Source organism: Anabrus simplex, chromosome 1 (assembly GCF_040414725.1).
Source record: "Anabrus simplex isolate iqAnaSimp1 chromosome 1, ASM4041472v1, whole genome shotgun sequence".
Lineage (NCBI taxonomy): Eukaryota > Metazoa > Arthropoda > Insecta > Orthoptera > Tettigoniidae > Anabrus > Anabrus simplex.
The window spans coordinates 1,442,075,584-1,442,101,712 of record NC_090265.1 but is presented as its reverse complement, the minus strand read 5'-3'; the positions used below and the strand labels follow the sequence as shown (position 1 = coordinate 1,442,101,712).

The 26,129-nt window shown below is 37.7% G+C and overlaps 1 protein-coding gene across 4 annotated transcripts in view; it reads right to left on the bottom strand.

Moving 5' to 3' along the window:
• The window catches only part of Cdc16 (cell division cycle protein 16), a 300,876-nt gene that overhangs the window by 206,932 nt on the left and 67,815 nt on the right, over window positions 1–26,129 (bottom strand). For all 4 annotated transcript variants that reach the window (XM_067137914.2, XM_067137918.2, XM_067137916.2 and 1 more), the window contains exon 4: window positions 318–477. In XM_067137914.2, coding sequence (XP_066994015.2) covers window positions 318–477 — 160 coding nt within the window. The remainder of the gene's footprint in view (window positions 1–317; window positions 478–26,129) is intronic.

Sequence of the window (26,129 nt, the reverse complement as noted above, 5' to 3'; positions counted from 1 at the left end):
TTAGCAATCTGAACTATCAGAACCCCTAAAATTTATACAACTCACCTTCATACCTGTAGAGCAGCTAGATGATACTTGCGCCTTGTTCACACAAATCTGCATTCTAACCTATTAGCGCCTAAAAATCCTTTCCCTAAAATGATCATCTGGAAACTGATGTGTGTTTTCTATATACAGAGATGTGATGTACACTTAGAGGAAATTCCTTACAAAATACACTGAATTTATCATTACGTGTCACTAAATCAAAAACAGATGTAGACAGTACAGTCATTAACAGGGTACATTTAAGTGGTGTTACAACTATGGTTACATACCTTCCCAAGCAGTAAGCATCTGATGCTGAACCAAAGCTTCAAATGCCTCATAACAATGGACATCATAGCGCAATGCTTGTTTATAGCAATCAGCTGCTAATCCACGGTTGTCCATTGCCTCATACACACAGCCCTTTAAATACGATACAGCACTTCGTAGCTGCAATAGAGAACCAAAGACAATGGACTATATTATATCCTTTTCTAAACGAAGAAAAATAAACACATGCATTTATTTTCACTATAGTCGACGTCAACCTGCTAATCTCTGAGTGAACCAAATACCTCTCCAACCTTTTTATAAAATTTATCTTGTAAGTTTTATGTGGCTGTTGATATCTTGAATATAGCAAAGGAACCACCGATTTTATGCAGAAACTTCACCACGGGGACAAGACTTCTCATTTCAAAAATCTTACATGCAATAGCCATTATGAATATCTCCAAACATTGTTCCCAAATTCTTTGTATCAGCAATTATTATTTTTACTTTTATATCTAGCATGTCTGGTTAATTCCTCTAGCTTGGGTGGGATGGGTGTATGTGTTTATCTTAATACACATCTTCATTACATACGGTGCAACAACAGGAAAGACATCCGGACATCAAACTGGAGTAAATCCATATGTAGTGCTGACGACAGCTAATTGGGAAGAATATGAATAGATTACCTAAGGAGTCATCAAGATGGCCGTGAGCAACGAACATGCAAAACTTTATAGCTCAGCTGAAAAATAAATCAAAAACATATTTGAAGTTCTAAATAGTGACAAACGACTGGATAAGAAGTGGAAAGAAAATATTACTAACTCCGTGAGTATAGTTAAATCAGTATTAGCAAACTTTCATGAGAAATTGATCAAACTGGAGAATACCTTAACCTCCAAACCAGATCAACACGAACAGCCGCTTTATTCTGACACAGTATCTCGCACTCATATAAATAAACAAAACATTAAGAAGTGACGCCTAAGATCTACCATGCCATGATGAAAGAAGAGAAGCTATATATTGGCTACCAAAGGTGCAATGTTAAAGACTATTTCCCTGTCAAACGTTGTCACTCATGTTGCAGTTATAGCCATTTTGCAGCAGACTGTAATTCGCAAAGATGCCCAATCTGTTCAGAGGAACATACTGTAGATGTATGCCCCCGAACAAGAACTGAATGTGCCAATTGCAAATCATATAACCAAAAAATGGGGAACAGGACATCTTTTCAAGCCATAGATACAAATCACACAGCAACATCCTCACAATGTCCGGCCTATATTAGAATCTTAAACATAATTAAATTGAAGAATAACTATGGCTAAAATAACAGTATATCAATATAACTTACACTGATCTCTTATTCCTACACAAGAATTACTTATTGACACCGGAAATCCATCAGATACACAGCACATCAAACTTCTGTGCATTCAAGAACCATACACTCGAAGTAATGCTGTTAAGGGACTAGGCACAAATTTCAACATTCATTCTGCTGATCCATCGGAGCACAGAGTAAGAGCTGCAATAGCTACAAATTATCTCAATGTTTTGAAGTTGGTACAGTTCTGTTGCCATGACTGTGTTGTAGTGTGTGTGAGTTGGCGGAGCACAACCCTATATGTGTGTAATGTTATCGATCCAGATTGCGACTTTGACAATGCTTTGTGTAAATTGGATCTCATCTGCAAGTCACTAAACGGAAGTCAGTTACTGTTACTAGGGGATATAAATGCAAAACACCAAGCATGGGGGAGCCCCATTTCAGATGAAAAGGGAAAGAAGTTCTATGATTTTTGTTGTACAAATCGTCTTCATATACAAAATGACGGAACTAGGCCAACCTATCGCTGTAGTAACTCCAAGAGCTTCAGTGATATCACCACCTGCAGTGCTAGGCTCTTTCCATTTGTTTCTGATTGGATTAACAAAGACCCAACGACTGATCATGGGCTAATTAAAACCGAAATTAGCGATACAAGATGTCCTCCGGTTATTCCTGCAAACGTTTATCATACACGTAAATTCAAAACTCAAAATGTGAAGTGGCTCCATTTTGAATTATCTGCCAAACGAGTTCTCCAAAATTCAATTGAGAAATTGGAGGCTATCTCGACTGCAGAAGAGTTAAACAGCTTTACGCAAGATATCACACAACATATTGTAAATCTGTGCAACTCCCACCTTCCTAAACAGACACACAACCACCCAAAGAACTACTGGTGGACATCTCAACTTACAGCACTCCGAAATCGCTTCTTAGCAGCTCAGAGAAGATACAAAAGATGCACATGTGACACTCTCAAGCTTGCACATGAAGCCTCGTACAAAAGTATCAGAGAACTATATAGAAAGACAATAGTGCAAATTAAATTAAATAGCTGGAAACAGTTCTGCTCCTCGGAATCAACTAGAAATCCCTGGGGGAAAATTTATAAACTATGTCGAAAAACAGGTAGCCTCAACACTACTCTGCATACCATTGACACTGGCAGTGGATTCACAACACCACCATTAGAAACTGCAAATGCCCTAGTAGAGACTTTTTTTCCTAGAGACGATGCTGATAATGAAAGGCAGGCTGCACTTCGAAAGGAAACCATGCTTGCACCAGAAACATAAGATGAAAAGCCTTTTAGCATGAAAGAAGTTATGTGATCTCGAAGTTAGATGATAAGAGAGCCCCAGGAATTGATGCCATATCTGCAAATATTGTGAAATATATTCATAGTGCCTGTCCTGACTTTTTCCTGAAACTGTTCAATAAATGTTTAGAACTTTGTGTTTTTCCAGAATGTTGGAAGGAGGCCACGATAAAAGTGATCCCTAAACACGGAAAGCAAAATAAATATACAGCCAATTGTCTACGCCCAATAAGCCTACTCCCTGTGTTAGGAAAAGTCTTAGAGAAACTCATAATTAATAGAGTGATGTTTAACTTCGCGATAAAGAACCGTTTACATGAAAACCAATTTGGGTTTATGCCATCAAAATCTACAGAAGATGCAGTACATAAGGTGACACAATGGATGAAAACTGTCTGATTGCAAAGAATTCGGACTACTAGTATCATTAGATATCTCCGGTGCTTTCAACTTTGCTTGGTGGCCTAAAGCGTTGCATTAGCAAAAAGTGAAGGGTTGTCCAAAAAACATTTATAGGCTAATGCAAAATTACTTCACAAATAGAAAAGTGCACCTGACCATTTGTGGCACAACTGTGACAAGAAACATAGATCGAGGATGCCCACAAGGCTCTGCTTGTAGCCCGGGTCTCTGGAACATACTCTATGATGATATTCTTCAACAGAAGCTTCCCGATAATTGTTCGCTAACTGCTTATGCAGATGATGCATTACTACTAGTTAGGGGTAGAACAACAAATACATTAACATCTGCAGCAAATGAAACACTCCACATACTTCTAAGGTGGGGACAGAACAACAAATTGAAATTCAACGCATCTAAGACTGTTACTATGCTAGTCACCAAGAAAAGGAAATTTGAGACACCGGTAGTTAAACTAGACGGCCAAAAATTAGATATTGTAGATAGCATGACATATCTAGGAATAATCTTCGACAGCAAACTTTTATTTAGACTGCACTTTCAACATTTGGAAACCAAAGCAGCCAAATTGTATAAGAGCCTGACAATGGTAGCAGGACCCACCTGGGGACTAAACTTGGAAATTTTGAAGATTATATATCGTGGAGCTGTTGAACCAATGGTGCTTTATTGTGTCACTTCTTTCGAACATGTTCTGCATAAAAAAAATGGGCGCAACAGAAATTGTCTCAAATTCAAAGAGGTTTCGTGTTACGCATCACACGCGCTTACCGTACAATATCGACAGACGCTGCCCTTATTATTTCTGGTATAGAACCTCTGCGTCTCACAGGACTCAGCATGTCAACTTCTGTCAACTGTAAGAAGAACAGAATACATCCGCGGGATTTGGAAGGAATGGAACTTGAACTTCTTGCACATCATACTGCCGTCGGACATCCAGCAGATTATATGAGCTCTGTATTTGAACAACCATGTACCAGAGATCACAGCCATTCAATATACACAGATGGATCTTGCATTTCCAGCAGCGGAACACTAGTGGGCTGCGCCTTCGTGGTATATGAGGATGAAGGCGAAGTTCATTCTGAGAAAATAAAACTAAAGAAATACTGTTCCGTGTTTCAAGCCGAGCTGCTTGCAATACTGAAAGCAGTCGACTGGTGCATAAACAAAAATATGTGTGCGACTATACTCAGTGACTCACAAGCGGCGCTGAACTCCATAAAAGATAAATACAACTTACACAATTTGGCAGTACTTGTAAGAGAGAATATATCAAAGTATAATAAACATATAATTATGTTTTGGTTGGGTGTGAGGTCATTCCGCCATAAAAGGGAACGAAAAAGCTGACCAACTGGCCAAAGAAGCTTGTAATTCTAACTTGTCAGAGAGTTATACTAAATGCCCAATTTCTTTTGTCAAAAGAACCGTAAAGGATGAAATGCTCTCTCGTTGGAATGAACTGTGGTTAGCAAGTAAAAATGGCTCAGTAACCAAATACTTTTTTTTTTTCCAAATGTATATAGTAGGCTGGGATGCAAATATATAGTGTGCAACTTCAATTTAACTCAAGTGCTATCAGGTCATGGTAAATTCAATGCTTACTTCGAGCGATTCAAAATTCCAACACAAGATGGCTCACTGTGCTTCTGCACTGAAGACATTCAAACTGTAGAACACATTCTGTTCAACTGTCCTGTTTTTGAGAGAACACGTTTTGAACTCAAGATGCATTTGTTAACTTGCAGTTGCTATTTTGAAAAATCACTAAATTTTATATTTAAAAAAAAATGCTGCACTTCTCAATTTTCAAAATTTATTGACTATGTATTTAAACATATGTAATTTGATACTGTCTGCTTATTAGCTGTTTAAGATATGTATTGTATATATTATGATCTGGTATTTTTAAATATTAATACGGTACTCTTAGGCCATCTACACACGGAGCTACTCATTAGTAATTGATTGGTAACTGAAGTTTCCGGCCGATTACTTGAGTGTCACTTCCTGTGTATTTCAATGGAAAGCCACACATGGCGCTACCAGTTAGTAATCTGTTAGTAATTAGTTTGTAATCAGTTCCAAGTGACTCGCGGAGCCAGTCACCAGCGAGTTTAGTTTCTCAGTTCCCAGTGATCAAGTGCCTTTTTACGATGGCGAGCGAACAAGTTTTCAACATAAAGTTAGTGGGAGAAATTAAAAAACACCTCGTACAATTGTACGCTGAAGGATTAAGCAAGAAAGGGCATTACGGAGAAAGAATGGAATTATTTTCTAAGCTTTTTAATTTTTTGTACAAATAAAGATCACTTTTCGAGCTTGATAGCTGCAGTCGCTTAAGTGCAGCCGGTATCCAGTATTCGGGAGACAGTAGGTTCGAACACCACTGTTGGCAGCCCTGAAAATGGTTTTCCGGTTTCCCATTTTCACACCAGCCAAATGCTGGAGCTGTACCTTAATTAAGGCCATGGACGCTTCCCTCCCACTCCTAGCCCTTCCCTGTCCCATCGTCACCACAAGACCTATCTGTGTCGGTGCGACGTAAAGCAAATAGCAAACAAAAGTTCACTTTTCTTACCTTTCCTCAGAACTCATACATTCCCTCACATTTGTATTTTGCTGTCGAATGGCAGGCGCAATAAGCTGCACCAGGTTCATATAACTGTGTTTGGTCATACGATAAAAAGAAATAAATTTAGCATCAGTTTGTTCGAACTCCTTTACTGCTATGAATAATCTGCAGTGGATGTTCTTTTCAAGATATGGGTGAACCCAATACCTTCTATTTTTTTTTTCCTGAAATAATGAAACACAATCATGTCTTCTTCGTCACTTGAGTCAGTGGTTGACATTCTAGCAAAGTTAAGAAGCGATCTAGCGAGTCCGCAACAAACTTACAAATGGCTAATCAGGAAGAATCCGTCACCGTACAGTAGCTTCGTGTGTGGAGCCGAGTCACTATTCAGTTACTAACCAGTTTGTAACCCCTGTTACAAACCAGTCATGTTTCTAATGAGTAGCTCCGTGTGCAGAGGGCCTTAGTATTAAGGATTGTATATATATATATATATATATATATATATATATTGTGCCATTTCACCGTTCTATAGTTTCAGTATTAGGAACAAAATTGGCGTTCCAGCTATTAATGGATCAATATAAAAGCAAATAACAGCGGTACGAGCCGAAAAGATAATAATTTCAACCGGCAATCACGGAAAGAACCACTCTTAGAAGGCGGTGCGAAAGAATGACGAGAGCGGATTATTTAAACCGATTATTGAAAAAAGACTTCCATTAGAACAAAATCTCAATCCAGCACTGCATCGAAGAAAGGACGGAGTCGAGTAAAGAAACCAGTTACTTATCGGATTCTATAATCAATTATTGGAGAAGAGATTAAATCTGCGACAGCCCGCTTAACGTCAGCCGTAGGTTGACACGTATACGTGAGATTATAGACCAGCTGTAAGAAAACGTCGAGTTGGTTCTGTACTACGTCACGGTTGGGCTCGGAAACGTTATATTTGCCCGATACTGCACAACGTGAAGAAAGCAGAATTTAACGGGATATAAAGTGCAATTCTAAAAGCACGTAAAATTTACATCTGTTCGGCGAGCAAGGCAGTTGAAAATAAGAGGACATTTAGAGCTGTTATAAGCAAATTAGACGGACCAGAATACATATATTCTTTTCTCGTTAGCATTACGAAACAGATTACAGCATGTATAAATCAACTAATGCCTTATGTTATTCTGTCCCTGACGTAATGAAGACCACTATGATGTTCTATGAAGCTGAGGCAAAGACTACTCCGGCTATGGTGGCGCTTCACGAGATTGAGGACCCAGGAGGGTGGTAATCAGCTGAGAGGACGAGATGGACCCGATTACCTAAGCCGAACCATCGAGCGAGGCCTACCATTCCCGACGAACAACAGCGAGATGGAAGTCACTACCCAATAAGCAAAGTTAAGTCCCCTATGAGTCGTGTCGTAAGTAGAAACCTTTATTCTTTTGGTTAATATGTGATGTGCAGTATGATATTGTGTGTGCGTAGTTAATATACAAGTGTAGTTACAAGGAAGTAGGTATTCATCTGAAGTTACCGTAAATCCCATACATAGGTGTAAAATACCAGTGAATGCCGTTCGCAAATTTATCAATATAATGTTAGAGAAGTGATTGATACTTTTTTTTTAAATCGTTGTCAGTGAAGTGTTAGAGTATTAAGTGGAGGTTAACATACATGCGTGATGGCTTTAACCAAAATAACAAACGTAGAGATCGTATTTAGGGAATGTTTACGACAAAATATAGTGGCACAGTTTAATGCTGTGATGTGCTGTTCTTTGATACTATGACAGTAATGATAATGGTTTATATATGTGTAGGTTATGGCACATATGTTGCGTATTTGATGAAACGAGTGCTTTGAGACGCACTAATATGAATGCTACGCGATAATTGAAGTGTTAAATGGTGAATGAAATAATCATATGAGTTGATAGTAGATTATGATGGTGATAGTTATTGTTATTTAGGAAGTTGGTCATAGTATTCTTCGAGAGATGGTAGTATGTGTAAATTACACATGCTAAGGTATATGTTGAAACGTACTGTTTTCAATTGCTATTTTTTATTCCCTAATATAATATAGATTAGGATACGATCTCGATGCCATCAGTATAGAACTAATTGAGTATGTAGGATCATCAGAGGAGCCGAGAGGCCACTAACGTCAATATTTAGGCCTTCACTGACATATCTACGATCGTTTTCATGTATTCTCACATACGGCAACTTAATTTATGGTTTTATGGGAGCAGTTTGACACATCACTGGTAACTTAGTCTTTCATATATGGATTTTAGACGAAGGTAGAGTCTTCTAATGTGTCAATTTTTCCACCTATGGTATTATTCGTTGGAAGGTTAGTTAAATACACTTGGTAATGCTATATTAAGCCATATACGCACTTTAATTGAATTTCGACCATGAATTAAAATAATAATTGAATGATTTAGCCACATAATCCTTATGATGGAATTAATTTGAGATTACTTACGACTTAAAGTGGACTTAGATTTGCTTGTATGGAGGTCAGTTAACGTGAAATATGAAACATTATGAAAACTTGAAACCTCAACTAGTGGAAAATCCTTAAGAACAAACATTATTTTCTCACACGATTTTCCTACTGTGCATGGACATTGATGTGAAGTCTTAAGTGATATGCATTTCTCAAGTCACATGTGAATTTAGGTTCAAATGATTGAATTTTGGTAATTTTGAGGAGCAATCCACCTCGATAAGGAAAGATTCCAGATCTTAATTAATTAATTAATTGATTAATTATTGGCCACCTTCTTTGCGTTTTCACATTTTCAATTGAAACCCCAATTTGAAATATTGTATATAGTAGGGAGTATAGTTTTGTTTTACTTAAACCAATTGGATGCATCTGATTATTACAATTATATTGAATAATTTTTCACTTAATTATATATAATTTAATTTTTCCTTTTCATTTAATTTTCAAGGATAATACTTAATTACGGCATAATTTTTCGACAGGCCAGGATTAGCGTATAGATGAATGAGGCCTGATTTCATTTATTTGTTAGAGGTTTTCCAAACCTATTTTCTGTCAATGCAACATAGCTACGACACTTAGAAATGCTGATTGCGTATGAAACCAGCCACATTGTATAAAATAATTTCTCAAGATACTCTACGTGATTTTCAAATCATACTTAGACTGATTTATTAATAAAAGCTGAGTAGTGAAAATATTAAAATTCTTTTAATTCCTACTTAGAATAAGTGCTAGATATAAGCCTATAATGACTATTTATGATTGCGATTTTGATGATGACATGTACGAATTTCTTGACAAGCCGTAATAACCTGAATTTTACGATAAATTTCGGCAACATGCAAGTATTGTATCCGACTGATAGCGTGTTGAAGACGTTCTTCTACGTAGGTTGGGATTTACCATAGGCCGTCGGTGTACTTTCTCACGCGGAACTCACAACCCAGCAATATTTGATAGATGGAATCGTTATTAAGAGCTAGTCTGGAACTCATGTATCCCCACCTGGACGCGGGAGCGGTGCATGTAGTTTTTGGTGCCCAACTGTGTGGCAAATAGAGAAAAACACCGTGGGAGTAGAGTTGCCAAAAACATGTGAATTTTTGTGCCCAATTGTGTGGCAATTTTGAGAAAGATACTGGAATGGTTTCCAAAGGCATATAATTTTGTCGCTCATACCCGTGGAAATTTGAGAGAAAAACACCGTGGGAGAGAGACGTTGGTCATCAAACCATGTACATTTGATGCTACGTCATGTTCATAATGAAGAGAAAGGCATTCAGGTCAAGAAATAGAGTTGTCGAGTCTTGTAGAATTACGCAAACGTGTGGCAGTCTGAGAAAAATTTTACTGAGGAAACCTTGATAAGAGGGAAAGGTATTTTAGGAGTTGATTGACAGAGGATTTTGAACGTACGGACGAGATGATTGAATGAAAATGGGAGTATCGTGCAAAACTTAGTTGTATCTGGTAAAAGAAGTCGTCGTTTGACCAGATAAATTTTTATATTGGGATTGAAGAAAACACAGGAGGACAATGGACTGTGAAGTCGAGTAGATGCCCAATAATAATAATAATAATCAGAGATAAGAGAGAGGAGAAACGGATGGATGAGATGAAGAAAATATCTGAGGACGGCTGGAAATAATCCAATTTCTGTCTAGAGGAAGCTGAGGTAGAATATGAAGACTTTATAATTGTAAATATAAATAGTTGGAAGTGAATTTAAGGAACGATGTTAATATGTTAGTCACAATTTATTATGAAATGACTTAGATATAGGAAGTAGATGGTAAGAAATTAAGTTATTTGAACCTTTTTAATTATTCATGCCAGAATTAAGGTTTGGAATCTTAGTCATTAGGGTAAATGTTTCATATTTCATGGTGTAATTGGGTCAACCTCGTAAGCAAAGCCTAGTCAGAGTAGTTAAGCCTATATTTAAGCATAGTACAAGTACAGTTGAGTGAGTTAAGGATAAGAATATTGGAGAATATTGAATTATAGAGAAGTTAGGGCAGAATTAGAGTATTATCAGAAAGAGTAGTGAATTCGGAAATAATACGTAAAAGTAAAGATGTCGACGTTAAGCCAATTAAAAGCACAATTTGAAGAGTATCAGAAGGTACAGGAGGAGAAGCAAGAAAAATACCAGAATGAGCAGGAGAAATATCGGAAAGAACAGGAAGAGAAGCAAGAGAAATATCAGAAAGAGCAAGAAGAGAAGGAGAGGAGACAGAAAGAAGAACAACAGGGAATATTGCAAGCCATAAAACAAATGATGGAGGAAATGAATAGGAAACAGGAAGAGAATGAGAAGAAGCAGGAAGAAAAAGAGAAGAAACAGAAGGAAGAACAGGAAGAGAAAGAGAGGAAACAGAAGGAAGAACAGGAAGAGAAAGAGAGGAAACAGAAGGAAGAACAGGAGGAAAAGGAGAAGAGGCAAGAAAAGAAACAGAAGCAAATGATGGAAGAAATTATTAGTAAACAGGAAGAGAAGCAGAGGCAGATGATGGAGGAGATGAAGCAGGAAATGAAGGAGGAGATGAAGAAAGGTCATCGAGAACAAGAAGAAAGACACAAAATAATAATGACGGAGATGAAAGAAGAGATCTTGAAAATAGGAGCAGATATGGGCAAGATCAAGAACCACATGGAGGAATGGAAAGCAGAAATTAGCGGAAAAATGGAGGAGAAGAACCAGAAAATACAAGAAGAAATAAATGATATCAAGAAAGAGATGATAGGGAACAATAACTATCTCCAATCCTTAAAGGAGAATGAGATGAAGAACCTGGCAGACAATATGGAGAGATTGCATATAGATTCCCAAGAGAAATGGAAACAATGCGAGGAGAAGATTGGGAAGTTAAGCGGCAAAATACAGACAACGAATACCGATTTGGAAAAGAAATATGAACAAGCTGCAGATCAGATCGGGAATAAGATAACAGAAATAAGAGACGAGATTGAGCACAACAAAGAAGAACTAAATCAGAAGATGAGTAAATCTGAGGAAGGACTTCGGCAGATACAGGCTCAAATACGAGAGATCCGAGATGAAGAACAGGGAAGAACTGTTACGATATCCAACGGCGAGCGTCGTAAGAACGTGGAATTCCAGATGAATGAGAGAGAAGCTACATCTATACCGGTTACGCGTTCGAATCACAGTATTGTGGAAATGAATACAGAGAATGGAAGCAGTGGGAGTCCCACTATAATAAATGTAATAAAGACATTCGACGATAGGCCTAAACATTTTAATAACACAACGAGTATTTCGCCAAAACGTTTCCTTCGAGAAATGGATGACTATTTTAAAGAGCATGGTATTCCCGAGGAGAAAAGACTGAAGATAGTAGAAAAACACTTGGACGTAAATCCTAGTTTGTGGTTCCAAGCATTCAAGTACACCTTTCATGAGTACAACGACTTTAAAACAGCATTCTTGCAGCGCTTTTGGAATCCAGACGTTCAGCAGAATCTACAGTTAGAACTCTATTCCCGTAAATATGCTTCAAATGGTGAAACAGGGTACAGTGACTATTTCGCATACCAATTTCACCGTTTTCAGGACCTAGACTCACCACCCAGCGAACTTGAAGCAATTAAGACCATACAACGTCAATTTCCACTAGACGTTCAACGATTATTAGCTACTGCTAACCCGTTAACCGCAGTACAAATGGAGACAACGCTAAGGCAGATTGACATGACTACTGTACCACATCCCCACAGGATAGTTAGGAACAGTTACGCTGAAGAAACTGTTAACATACTTACGCATGATGACACAAACAGAAATACCCTGGAAGAAAGTAGGAACGCAAACAGAAAAAGACAATGGGGTAACCCAGAAAATGGAAGAAAAGAGGAAGAAAAATGCCATTGCAGAAAGGGATCCTATGGTCAAAGAACATATATGGGAAACAGTAGATACAGGCCAAATTTGCGACTTAGAAATCAGTATCGAGAAGGTAGAGGAAGAAACAACTTCAGAGAGAGACCCCGATACGAAAGAAGGAATGTTAGGGATAACCAAGAAAAGGAAGGTTACAATAGGAGGTACATTCAGGAACTGAATGAGGCTCGAAACGATAAAATTAAATGGGAAAAGGCTATAAGAGATCAAGATGTAAATACTGACGTGGAAGGAGCCGAAAGTCTTGAACTACAAAGATTTAAGAAAAGGAGACAGGAAGAACAGGCTCTCAATCCCAACACAAAGGAATTCGAGTGTAGGAGAGAGAGCGAAAGGCCAACAAGCAAAAAAAAAAAAAAACGCCGATTTCAGATTAGAGGGCGAAATTGAGAATGTTGAAAACGCAGGAAATTTCAAAATTAACAGTTATTTTATAACGCAAGTAGATTCGTGGGAGATTGATTCTGAAGAATTGGTAAAGGACCTGACACAGCATCATATGAAGAAAAGATATAATTTACCTATTATTGTAGCAAGGGTAGGAGAACTTAAAGTACATTGCCTCGTGGATTCTGGAGCCAGTATTAGTGTGCTATCCAAAGAGCTTTTCCAAGACATGAATAAAAGAATGAAACTACTAACAATACCAGTGTCAAAAATTAAGATACGGGGTATAGTACCTGACAAGACAGTGGAGTGTAATGTACAAACATATCTGGAGATTAATATAGGAAACAGAAATTTTGAACATCCATTCGTAGTCATGAACCAAATCAAATATAACATCATACTAGGAATAGATTTTATGACAGTCACAGGAATGACCATTGACATGGAGAAACAAGAGGTAAGGTTTCCTATTTGCGAGGAGAATACTGAAGAAAAACAGGAAAGAATTAAGATCAATGAGGACGTTGGTGTAGTTAATAGTGTGAAAGTCGAGGAAGAAGGAGAGGACTCACAGTCAGAAAGGAATCCCAAATTGCAGACAGAAGGAAATGAAATGTCAATGTCATGTGAGAATATACTAGAAAGTATTGAGAAGGTCATGATTACAGTGGAGGAAGAAAATATGCCAAATATCTCAGAGGCAGTGGCAAATGCCAAGATTTCACCTGTTGAAAAATCCAAACTTCACGGAGTCTTGCAGGAATATTCAGATCTATTCAGGAACAAGCCAGGACAGATTCCCAATTTCAGGTACAAGTTGTTGGTAAATGATTGGACACCTTTTAAAGGGAAACTATATGGGGTACCGGAGAAATATTTCTCAGAAGTCAAAGAAATTATAAAAGGCATGGAGGATGATGGAATCATCATGAAAACATCCAGTCCATATCTGAACCCGTTAGTAATAGTAGTGAAAAGCAACGGGAAACTGAGAATTTGCCTAGACGCGCGATGCTTAAATACCCGCCTAATTCCTGAATACAATACTGTACCGAAGATTAAGGATATTGTACAAAAATTCCGAGACATGAGGTATTTTTCGACGATGGACTTCACGTCTTCCTATCATCATATTGTCCTTGAAGAAAAGTCTCGACTGCTAACTGGATTCATGTTTGACAGTCAGACTTATGTCTACTGCGACTGCCTTTCGGTTTGAAGAACAGTTGTGCCGTTTTGGTGAGAGCCCTGGATAGGAATTTAACACCAGACGTGAAGGAGTTTCTAACTTGTTATGTAGACCTCATTTTGGCAACCAAGACATTCGATGATCATTGTGATAAACTGGAGAAGTTATTTCGGAATCTAAGGACAGCTGGATTCAAGATCAACATAGCCAAGTCCAAGTTTTGTCAGGAAGAAGTATTATTCGTCGGTCACATGATAGATGGCACAGGGGTACGGCCAAACCCAGTAAAAATCCAGGCGATATGCGACTTTCCTCGACCAAAACGCATTAAACATGTACGACAATTCCTCGGAATGGCCCAATTCTTTTCTAACCACTGTAAAGGCTACACTCAAACTGCAGCACCTCTACAGGATCTGTTGAAGACAAATAACAGATGGAAGTGGGATGAGAAAGCAGAAAGGGCATTCCAAGAATTGAAAACTTTGCTGACCAGAAGTATAAAGTTAGGCTATCCTAATTACGAAAAGGAATTTATTATCCAGTCAGATGCCTCGAATGTCGGTATAGGCGCGTGTTTGTATCAAGAGGAAGAGGGAACACCTCCTAAAAGAATATATTTAGCCTTCACCAGTCGAAAGTTGAGAAGTCATGAAATTCATTACACTACTACAGAACAAGAACTACTAGCGATAGTCTATGCTTTACAGCAGTGGAAAAAGACCATCTATGGATATCCGATAACGGTCAGATCGGACCACAAGGCATTGACTTTCGGACTTAAAGCAGCGATGACTAACGAAAGGATAACAAGATGGATGTTGTTCACCCACCAATTCCAGATAAAGATCGAATACTGTAGTGGAAAGGAAAATATCCTAGCCGATGCTCTAAGTCGAAACCCCGTGGACAACATGGAGGAAGTCCATAAAGTAGAGCTAGTTCCAGAAGATGAGGATGTTCTAGAAAAACTACGGAATATTGTACAGTTGCAACGTCAGGATGAGAAGTTAAAGAATATCATAGACAAGCTAGAAAATGGAGATTATGGTTCTGAAGCAAGGTCGAAAATAACAAGAGCATACAGCATCGAACGGGGTATGCTCATGGCTAAGACAGGCAAAGATCAAGAGAAAGTATGCATCGTATTACCTTCAGTATTGTATAGAGAAGTAATCTGGCACGTACATAGAATCACAGGACATGGCGGTATGGAGAAAGTGACTCAAGTCATCCTAGAGAAGTTCACTTGGAAAGGAATTAGAAGGACTATAAGGAGTATAATAAGGACTTGTGATATTTGCCAGAAGGTTAAACAGGGTAATTGTCTAATAAGGCATGAACCAAGGGCCATATTACCACACAAAGCCAGAGAGCTATATGCTATTGATATATTTGGTAAGCTTCCGACGGCTAAAAAAGGAAATAAATTCATCGTGGTAGTTATGGACGTTTTCTCGAAGTACGTATCACTTCAACCAATACAGCGTGCTAATTCAAAGCAAGTAATACGACGTCTAGTTAAACACATATTGCCTAGCATGGGAAAACCCGAAAGATTGTTGTCCGACAGAGGAACCCAGTTCACATCACTTCAATTTAAAGAGGCTATGGAAGAGATGGGAATTAAACATGTACTATGTTCAATAAGACATCCAGCATCCAACCCAGTCGAAAGATATATGAAAGAAATAGCTAAATTTTGCCGGATATACTGTTCCAAGCAACACTGGAAGTGGATAGATGTACTTGAGAAAATTGAAGAAAGCATTAATAACACTATCCACGAATCCAGCGGCCAAATTCCAAAAGTTATTCACTACAATATTAGACCTGAGAGACCATGGGATAAAATAATTCAGCTACCTACCAAACCAAGCTTAGACCAAGATAAGCTGAACCAACTAGTTCGAGAGAGGATGTATAAACAATCCCAGAGGAGACTGAGGAGGATACAACACAAGAAATTCCATCCCGAATTGAAGAAAGGCGACCTAATATTAGTAAAGAAACCAGCAATCTCGAATGTATCCACTAAAGTATTTGCAAAGTTCGTACATTTATTCGATGGACCATTCGTTATACATCGATCATTTGGGAACAACGCATATGAAGTTCACGACTTGAATGGTAAAAGTAAAGGAGTACACAACGCCGCAAATATTAAGTTATACTTCAAGGAACAAAGGGATTAGAGTCTATCCAACATCGCAGTTAAACAAGGAATGAGAACTGAAATGGACTACGACAAGAACGAACCAATTGATCTATAAAAATTTACAATAACGCACTCAAAATTCTGATTAAGAACAGTGAAAAGTCCCATTATGATATTAGAAATAGATGAGATAAATATATAGCAAGCCATATATTTAAATCAACGTGGGAGGAGTAAATGTGCCATTTCACCGTTCTATAGTTTCAGTATTAGGAACAAAAATGGCGTTCCAGCTATTAATGGATCAATATAAAAGCAAATAACAGCGGTACGAGCCGAAAAGATAATAATTTCAACAGGCAATCATGGAAAGAACCACTCTTAGAAGGCGGTGCGAAAGAATGACGAGAGCGGATTATTTAAACCGATTATTGAAAAAAGACTTCCATTAGAACAAAATCTCAATCCAGCACTGCATCGAAGAAAGGACGGAGTCGAGTAAAGAAACCAGTTACTTATCGGATTCTATAATCAATTATTGGAGAAGAGATTAAATCTGCGACAGCCCGCTTAACGTCAGCTGCAGGTTGACACCTATACGTGAGATTATAGACCAGCTGTAAGAAAACGTCGAGTTGGTTCTGTACTACGTCACGGTTGGGCTCGGAAACGTTATATTTGCCCGATACTGCACAACGTGAAGAAAGCAGAATTTAACGGGATATAAAGTGCAATTCTAAAAGCACGTAAAATTAAATCTGTTCGGCGAGCAAGGCAGTTGAAAATAAGAGGACATTTAGAGCTGTTATAAGCAAATTAGATGGACCAGAATACATATATTCTTTTCTCGTTAGCATTACGAAACAGATTACAGCATGTATAAATCAACTAATGCCTTATGTTATTCTGTCCCTGACGTAATGTAGACCACTATGATGTTCTAAGAAGCTGAGGCAAAGACTACTCCGGCTATGGTGGCGCTTCACGAGATTGAGGACCCAGGAGGGTGGTAATCAGCTGAGAGGACGAGATGGACCCGATTACCTAAGCCGAACCATCGAGCGAGGCCTACCATTCCCGACGAACAACAGCGAGATGGAAGTCACTACCCAATAAGCAAAGTTAAGTCCCCTATGAGTCGTGTCGTAAGTAGAAACCTTTATTCTTTTGGTTAATATGTGATGTGCAGTATGATATTGTGTGTGCGTAGTTAATATACAAGTGTAGTTACAAGGAAGTAGGTATTCATCTGAAGTTACCGTAAATCCCATACATAGGTGTAAAATACCAGTGAATGCCGTTCGCAAATTTATCAATATAATGTTAGAGAAGTGATTGATACTTTTTTTTTTTAAATCGTTGTCAGTGAAGTGTTAGAGTATTAAGTGGAGGTTAACATACATGCGTGATGGCTTTAACCAAAATAACAAACGTAGAGATCGTATTTAGGGAATGTTTACGACAAAATATAGTGGCACAGTTTAATGCTGTGATGTGCTGTTCTTTGATACTATGACAGTAATGATAATGGTTTATATATGTGTAGGTTATGGCACATATGTTGCGTATTTGATGAAACGAGTGCTTTGAGACGCACTAATATGAATGCTACGCGATAACTGAAGTGTTAAATGGTGAATGAAATAATCATATGAGTTGATAGTAGATTATGATGGTGATAGTTATTGTTATTTAGGAAGTTGGTCATAGTATTCTTCGAGAGATGGTAGTATGTGTAAATTACACATGCTAAGGTATATGTTGAAACGTACTGTTTTCAATTGCTATTTTTTATTCCCTAATATAATACAGATTAGGATACGATCTCGATGCCATCAGTATAGAACTAATTGAGTATGTAGGATCATCAGAGGAGCCGAGAGGCCACTAACGTCAATATTTAGGCCTTCACTGACATATCTACGATCGTTTTCATGTATTCTCACATACGGCAACTTAATTTATGGTTTTATGGGAGCAGTTTGACACATCACTGGTAACTTAGTCTTTCATATATGGATTTTAGACGAAGGTAGAGTCTTCTAATGTGTCAATTTTTCCACCTATGGTATTATTCGTTGGAAGGTTAGTTAAATACACTTGGTAATGCTATATTAAGCCATATACGCACTTTAATTGAATTTCGACCATGAATTAAAATAATAATTGAATGATTTAGCCACATAATCCTTATGATGGAATTAATTTGAGATTACTTACGACTTAAAGTGGACTTAGATTTGCTTGTATGGGGGTCAGTTAACGTGAAATATGAAACATTATGAAAACTTGAAACCTCAACTAGTGGAAAATCCTTAAGAACAAACATTATTTTCTCACACGATTTTCCTACTGTGCATGGACATTGATGTGAAGTCTTAAGTGATATGCATTTCTCAAGTCACATGTGAATTTAGGTTCAAATGATTGAATTTTGGTAATTTTGAGGAGCAATCCACCTCGATAAGGAAAGATTCCAGATCTTAATTAATTAATTAATTGATTAATTATTGGCCACCTTCTTTGCGTTTTCACATTTTCAATTGAAACCCCAATTTGAAATATTGTATATAGTAGGGAGTATAGTTTTGTTTTACTTAAACCAATTGGATGCATCTGATTATTACAATTATATTGAATAATTTTTCACTTAATTATATATAATTTAATTTTTCCTTTTCATTTAATTTTCAAGGATAATACTTAATTACGGCATAATTTTTCGACAGGCCAGGATTAGCGTATAGATGAATGAGGCCTGATTTCATTTATTTGTTAGAGGTTTTCCAAACCTATTTTCTGTCAATGCAACATAGCTACGACACTTAGAAATGCTGATTGCGTATGAAACCAGCCACATTGTATAAAATAATTTCTCAAGATACTCTACGTGATTTTCAAATCATACTTAGACTGATTTATTAATAAAAGCTGAGTAGTGAAAATATTAAAATTCTTTTAATTCCTACTTAGAATAAGTGCTAGATATAAGCCTATAATGACTATTTATGATTGCGATTTTGATGATGACATGTACGAATTTCTTGACAAGCCGTAATAACCTGAATTTTACGATAAATTTCGGCAACATGCAAGTATTGTATCCGACTGATAGCGTGTTGAAGACGTTCTTCTACGTAGGTTGGGATTTACCATAGGCCGTCGGTGTACTTTCTCACGCGGAACTCACAACCCAGCAATATTTGATAGATGGAATCGTTATTAAGAGCTAGTCTGGAACTCATGTATCCCCACCTGGACGCGGGAGCGGTGCAATATATATATATATATATATATATATCATACTTTTATTTTTCCATTTCTGTTCATGTCTATTTTGCTGTTTATGTATTTTGAATTTTATCAGAGAAATTGTATATTTTGTATAAACTACAACCCTAACGTACCTTATGGTAAAATAGGGTTCACAGCACTTTGGAGATTAAATAATAATAATAATAATAATAGATTACCTAATGAAAAGACTTCCTGAATGTTCTTAGTGTTCATTTTCAAAGAAGATTCGGTTTGAATAATAAATAATAATCAGCACAGCAACAGTTGCATCTACTCTCAAGTGATAGCTCACAACACAAAAATTAAATATACAAAATAATGGGATATGTGGTTTATTAAAGACATTTTTCTTATTACAATGAAATATATTTATCAATTAACAGTCAACATTACAAGTCTAGTTTTGGAAACAGTACATAGAGTACAATCAAACTGAAACTTTAAGGCAAAGATGAACTGGATTTTAGATCTTGATTAAAGTGAGGAAATAAGAAATACCATTTAACAAACATGAGAAAGAAAATGCTTATGCTACTTCAACAGGTACCTTAATAATGCTTTAACTTCTTTCTTCTTCCTGATACGTTTCTGCTTATGCAGCTTGTTCACAGAGCCTCTTCCAATCTTCTCTTTTTTCCCCACATTCTATCGTTCATCACTGTCTGCCACTGTAGTCCTCTCCAATTTATGTCATCCTCCACCTGATCCCTCCACCTTGTTCGTGGTCTTCCAATTGGTCTTCTTCCAGATTCTGTCTATTCCAGAGCTCTTCTTGGTAATCTTTCTTGTCCCATTCTTTTGATGTAGCCGAACCATTTCAGCCTATTTCTCTCCATAGTTTCTTTTACAGGGTTGATCTGTAGCGTGTTTTGTACGGTTTAATTTCTTATCTCGTCCCTTCTTGTTTTACCGAAGATCCCTCGCAGAAAGTGCATCTCTGTCGCTTGTAATCTACTCAGATTTTTTTTGTCAAAGTCCAACATTCCGATCCATAGGTCAATAGTGGCAAATAATATGATTTAGATATCATGATTTTTGCTTTGGTAGGTACTTTCCAGTTTCTAATTATGTCTGATACACAGTAATAAAATTTTGAGCAATTTCCTATCCTCTCCGAAATTTCTTCCTTGATGTTTCCTTTCCCAGTTAGCTTATTTCCTACGTATTTAAAAGCATCTACTTCTTTAAGAATGTTTCCATTACACCTAACATCCTTCATTTTTTTGTTTTCTCTACTGATATACAATACCAAACTTTTCATTAAACTTATTTCCAGGCCTGCTTCTTCAATTGCCCTCTACCAGGTATTTAGTTGTTTTTCCAATTATCGTTCATTTTCTTCCCATATCATTACATCATCTGCATATGCTATGGCTTTCATATCTTTTGCTGTTGACCCTCATAATGTTGTCCATCATTATATTAAAGAGCACCGGTGAAAGTACACTTCCTTGTTGAACTCCTCTGTCTGTTCTAAACCATTCTGATTTTTTGCCAACTATTATAACACAGTTCAGACACTTGTCATACATGTTTCTAATTCTGAATTGCATTTCTCTTGACAATTCCATTCTATTAAGCCCTTGCCATAAGCCTTTTGTATATCTATGAATGCAACAGCAGTGTCTCTCCCAAATTCCCATTTCTTTTCTACTATTTGTCTAGCTATAAATATGGCCTCAATAGTTGATCTTCCAGATCTAAATCCTTGTTGTTCTTCTCTTAATTGTGAATCTATCTTGTTCTTGATTTTCTGTAAGATTATCTTTTCATAAATCTTCATGCAATGACACAGTAATGCTATTCCTCTTTAGTTCTCACGAAGTGCCTTATCCACCTTTTAAATCTGCAGAATGACATCAAAACATGCGAGCCTTCCACTTCTTTGAAAGGCTACGGCTACTCAGTTGCAAAGTTATTATTATTATTATTTTTTTTGCTAGTTGCTTTACGTCACACCGACACAGATAGGTCTTATGGCGATGATGGGACAGGAAAGGGCTAGGAGTGGGAAGGAAGCGGCCATGGCCTTAATAAAGGTACAGCACCAGCATTTGCCTGGTGTGAAAATGGGAAACCACGGAAAACCATTTTCAGGGCTGCCGATAGTGGGGTTCGAACCTACTATCTCCCGAATACTGGATACTGGCCGCACTTAAGCGACTGCAGCTATCGAGCTCGGTAGTTGCAAAGTTACAATGCGTCTACTGTACCTGACACTTAGTAAAACTAAGTTTTATAGAAAGCAGGAATATTTTCGTGATCAACAGTCCTATTATAAAGATACGTGAAATAGGTATTGTTGGCAAATATTCAATGGGTTCTTGTTGATATATGATGCCAAGTTCAAGTTAATGATTATTAAACACTCAGAAATGTAGAATAATTGTGCAACTGCAAGAAAATACGGCATAGGCCTACCTCAAGCCAATATCTGGCATTAGCGTGAAGATAAAGATAGCTAAAAAATGCATTCAGTGGTCCGCAACAAGGACACTTCAAAGAAGTCGAAGATCAAATTATGAGGTATGTGCACAAAAAACGCAAAGGCGGAATAGCCGTACCGTGGTGCATTGAACCCGTTCGTTGACCTTCAACGTCCGCGATTAGGCCTATACACTGCTAGCCGCTGAAGTTGGCCGAACCCTGCAAGTGAGATGTGCGTATAGCGGTAGCCGGTTATATGTGATGCTGAGTAAAAGTAACAGTTTTATAGACAGCAAGAATATTTTCCTGATGGATTGTTGTATTGTAGAGACGCATAGAATAGGTATTGCCAGCAAATTTTCAACGGGTTCTCTTAGGTATTATGATGCCAATTTTAAGTTAATGGCCATTAAACCCGCAGAATGAATAATTGTGCTGCAAAAAAACAAAAAAACAAAAATGCGTACTGTACAACAAAGGCATTCATATGATTTTACAAAGCCCTTTTTGAGCCTGATTTAAATTTTTTGAAGAGAAAAGTGGGGTTCGTCTTGGATTTGGTGAAATACTGTACTATAATTTTTTTGTGTGAAATTAAACGTAGACTTTCACGTTGTATTGGATTTTGAAAAATAACAAACAAGTAAGCCGTTGTGTGGATATCATCTGCAGAAACGCAAGTTTTGAACAAATTGATTGCTGTTTCGTACTGATTTTAGTGTGTAGGGGGGTTTCTCCAACTTCTATACAAAAATCGGATATAACGACAACCCGCTATAGCAAGTAAATTTTTTGCTGTTATGAATTCTCGCTATAACAGACTTCTACTATATCTCGATAGTTGTTGCAATCCTTCCTGCTCCCTTGCTTATAGATAGGTGCCACTAATGCTTTTGTCCATTGGAAGGTATCTTCATGGTAATTTTATCACTATGAAGCCGTTTCAACCCTGCCATTCACCATTTCAAGTCTAATTTCATCTATTCCTGCTGCTTTATGACAATCAAGTTTATTCACCATCTTTTCCACTTCATCAAGTGTAATTCCACCAACATCGTTCTCCTCCTCTCAATGAGCTCGGTTGTTTGCGACATCACCAGGAGGATTTCCTTTTACGTTGAGAAGATTTTCAAGATATTCCTTCCACTTGTCCAGTGATTTCCTGGGATCTATTATGAGTTCACCTGAATTACCCAAAACACTATGCATTTCGTTTTCCCCATCCCTTTCTAAGATTCTTTATTATCGTCCGGAAAGGATTCCCTGCTGCTTGACTCAGCCTTTCCAGAATATTGCCAAAATCCGCCAACGACTTCTTTTTGGATTCAACAACTATTTGTTTGGCTCTGTTTCTTGCATCTGCATAAAATTCCCTGCCGGCATCAGTCCTTCTTTGGAGCTATTTCTGATACGCCTTCTTTTTACATGTACAAGCTGCTCTCACTTTTATCATTCCACAATGATGTTCTCTTTTTCACATCTTTCCACACAGTTGTTCCTAGGCATTCCCTTGTTATTTCTAATACAACATTCCTGTATGCCACCCATTGTCCTTCTATATCCTTAACATGCTTAATGTCCACTGTTTGGAAATTTTTACTCATCATAACCATGTACTGTACCAGGAAAGCATGGTGCATGCCGTATTTTTAAGGGCGATATCATTTAATTGTCACGCGCGCTAAGAACTACAAGCTCGATATGTTTACATCTATGATATACTAACAATTTGTTGGTTGTTTTGATCCACCTTTTCAATACAAATTACAGTTTGTGTTGCTAAGTTGTAATGTTACAACACTAATTTACCGGGACATGTTTCGCTTTTATTCACAAGCATCATCAGCCTATACAATTGCCTCAAGGTTTGTCATATTTGGATTGTTGTTACAAATTTCATTAGATTTACATTCAATTTAATTTACATTCAATTTACATTCAAGCGATGGAATATCTAACAATCCTTCCTTAACGAGTACCTACACTGTAATATGTATCTCCAAAATTTCATTCCATTTCTTGGCTCTGCGATGATGAATCAGTCAGTCAGTCAGTCAGTCAGTCAGTCAGTCAGGATATGTTATTTTATATATCGCACCCATCTGGTCGTGTGTGATTAAAAATAAAACATTGGCTTCAATAAATATTAAATGGTATTGCAGCCAGTACAGCAGATTTCAGTCCAAACTCAGCGGGCAAACTTCAAGGACCTCCCTAGTAGAGCTTTTAAGCTAGCCAAGTCTTCAAATGTCACGTCTGTTTTAATAATAATTATGTTATTTGTTTTGCGTCGCACTAACTACTCTTTTACGGTTTTCGGAGACGCCGAGGTGCCGCAGGAGTTCTTTTACATGCCAGTAAATCTAACGACAGGAGACTGACGTATCTGAGTACCTTCAAATACCACCGGACTGACCCAGGATCGAACCTGCCAAGTTGGGGTCAGAAGGCCAGCACCTTAACCGTCTGAGCCACTCAGCCCGGCACGTCTGTTTTGATCACAAAAGTGTTATCTTTGAAAAGACAGCATTCGACATCCGGTGCAGCAGCAAGTGAAAACTATGAAAAGGAAGCAAATGTGGAAACATCTCCGTGGATGATTGACAAAGAAGCAGGAATTAGACAGAGAAAGATCAAAACAAGCATACCCAACACCCTTTATTGATCTTGGAATCATCCAGAGAAAGGAACATCGAAAACATCTGAGCCAATGAAAGCTCACCATTTTTTTTTTTCCTTTTTCAAAACTAGCAAGCAGGAATATTCAGTTGATCTGTGAAATGTGACCAAAATTAAAGTAGTATTTGTGTGGCCCTAACATCAGGTTAAAATATAATAATTTAGGTGCAAGTGTATGTTGGGTTTTCAGCCCGAAGGCTGGTTTGATCCTCTACAGTTCCACCAACAGCTGTCATAGATAGCCTAGGTGTCACTGAAGAGGCATACTAGGAAAGTGAGGAGTGAGGTAGTTTCCCGTTGCTTTCCTCACTGAGCCAGAAATTGCTATTGCATATCAGTCTGCTAAGCCCACTGAAATGCATGCACCAACCGACCCTATGAGCGATATTTTCACACCATTCAGAACGGGGACTGGCTGCATAAGGAATGGCATTACTGGCATCGCTCATACCTCGGTCACTTTCATATTGTCAAAGCCAAGGATGAGACCGAGACAGGTCAATGAAAGTAACAAATTTATTCTAGCCCATACCAGAAGACATAGTGCACTGTAAACACTACATCCTGCCAGCAAAGGCAATAGGTGCAAGTGACAACTTTAATTGTGTAACGGATAATTAACAATTGGAAAGAGCGTAGTAGCGACTCATGGGTTGGAGGCTAATACCGCAACTTGGCGCTAGATACCGGACGTCGACAACTGCACCAAGATGATCGATTTCTGAATCAAGATATATCAGTCAAAATGCAGTGATTTTGTGAGTTACGCAAGGCAATAATGTGAAGTGATACGACTTTTGGCATGGAAAGTGAATGCTCTGAGTATCTCAATCCACAACGCACAGTAGTATCCTTCAGCTAGTCGAATGGAGTACATCAGTAATGGTTCCAGCTAGAATGTTCATTTACTGTTTACCAATATACATGGAAATCTCTCCAACATTCCTAATGTCTCTACATGTATCCGGATAATAAACATTACAGTAAGTTTCCAGAACCCTTCATAAATACCAGATTATGAGTTTTCTACAACTTTCGACTATATAGATTATGAGGTTAAACTTATACACAATACGCATTTGGGTTATACGAATTTATATGACATATTTACAGCGAAAGAGTGTATTAGTCATATTTAACATTTAATAAAAGATAACTTAGCACTTAAGAAAATATAATAAAAATACTGTATATTAAACATAATAATTGAAGGTTTTACAACAGGTAGGATGTTGTACCTATGACAATTATCCCCCCTAAAACCTTCAATATCAATCACGTACATTCCTTACTCTAGGTCTTAAATTATCCCTAGATGTCCTTATGTCCAAGTCTTCTTCTCTCTTATTCCTCACTGTTTAATTTAACACATACTCCCTCAGTCACACAATCCTCTTGTTGGCACTGTCACAGTCCACAGTTCGGTCGGAGGCCACCACCTTCTCATGGTGAATCCGCTGGGTCCAGTCGACTGCGTCTTCGTTCCCTACGGCGATGATCTGCAGGTCCTCGCATGGCATTCGGAGCTCTGCTGGCTTTCCCTTTGTTCGCACTTTTGTGTTCTGTCAGGTCCCATG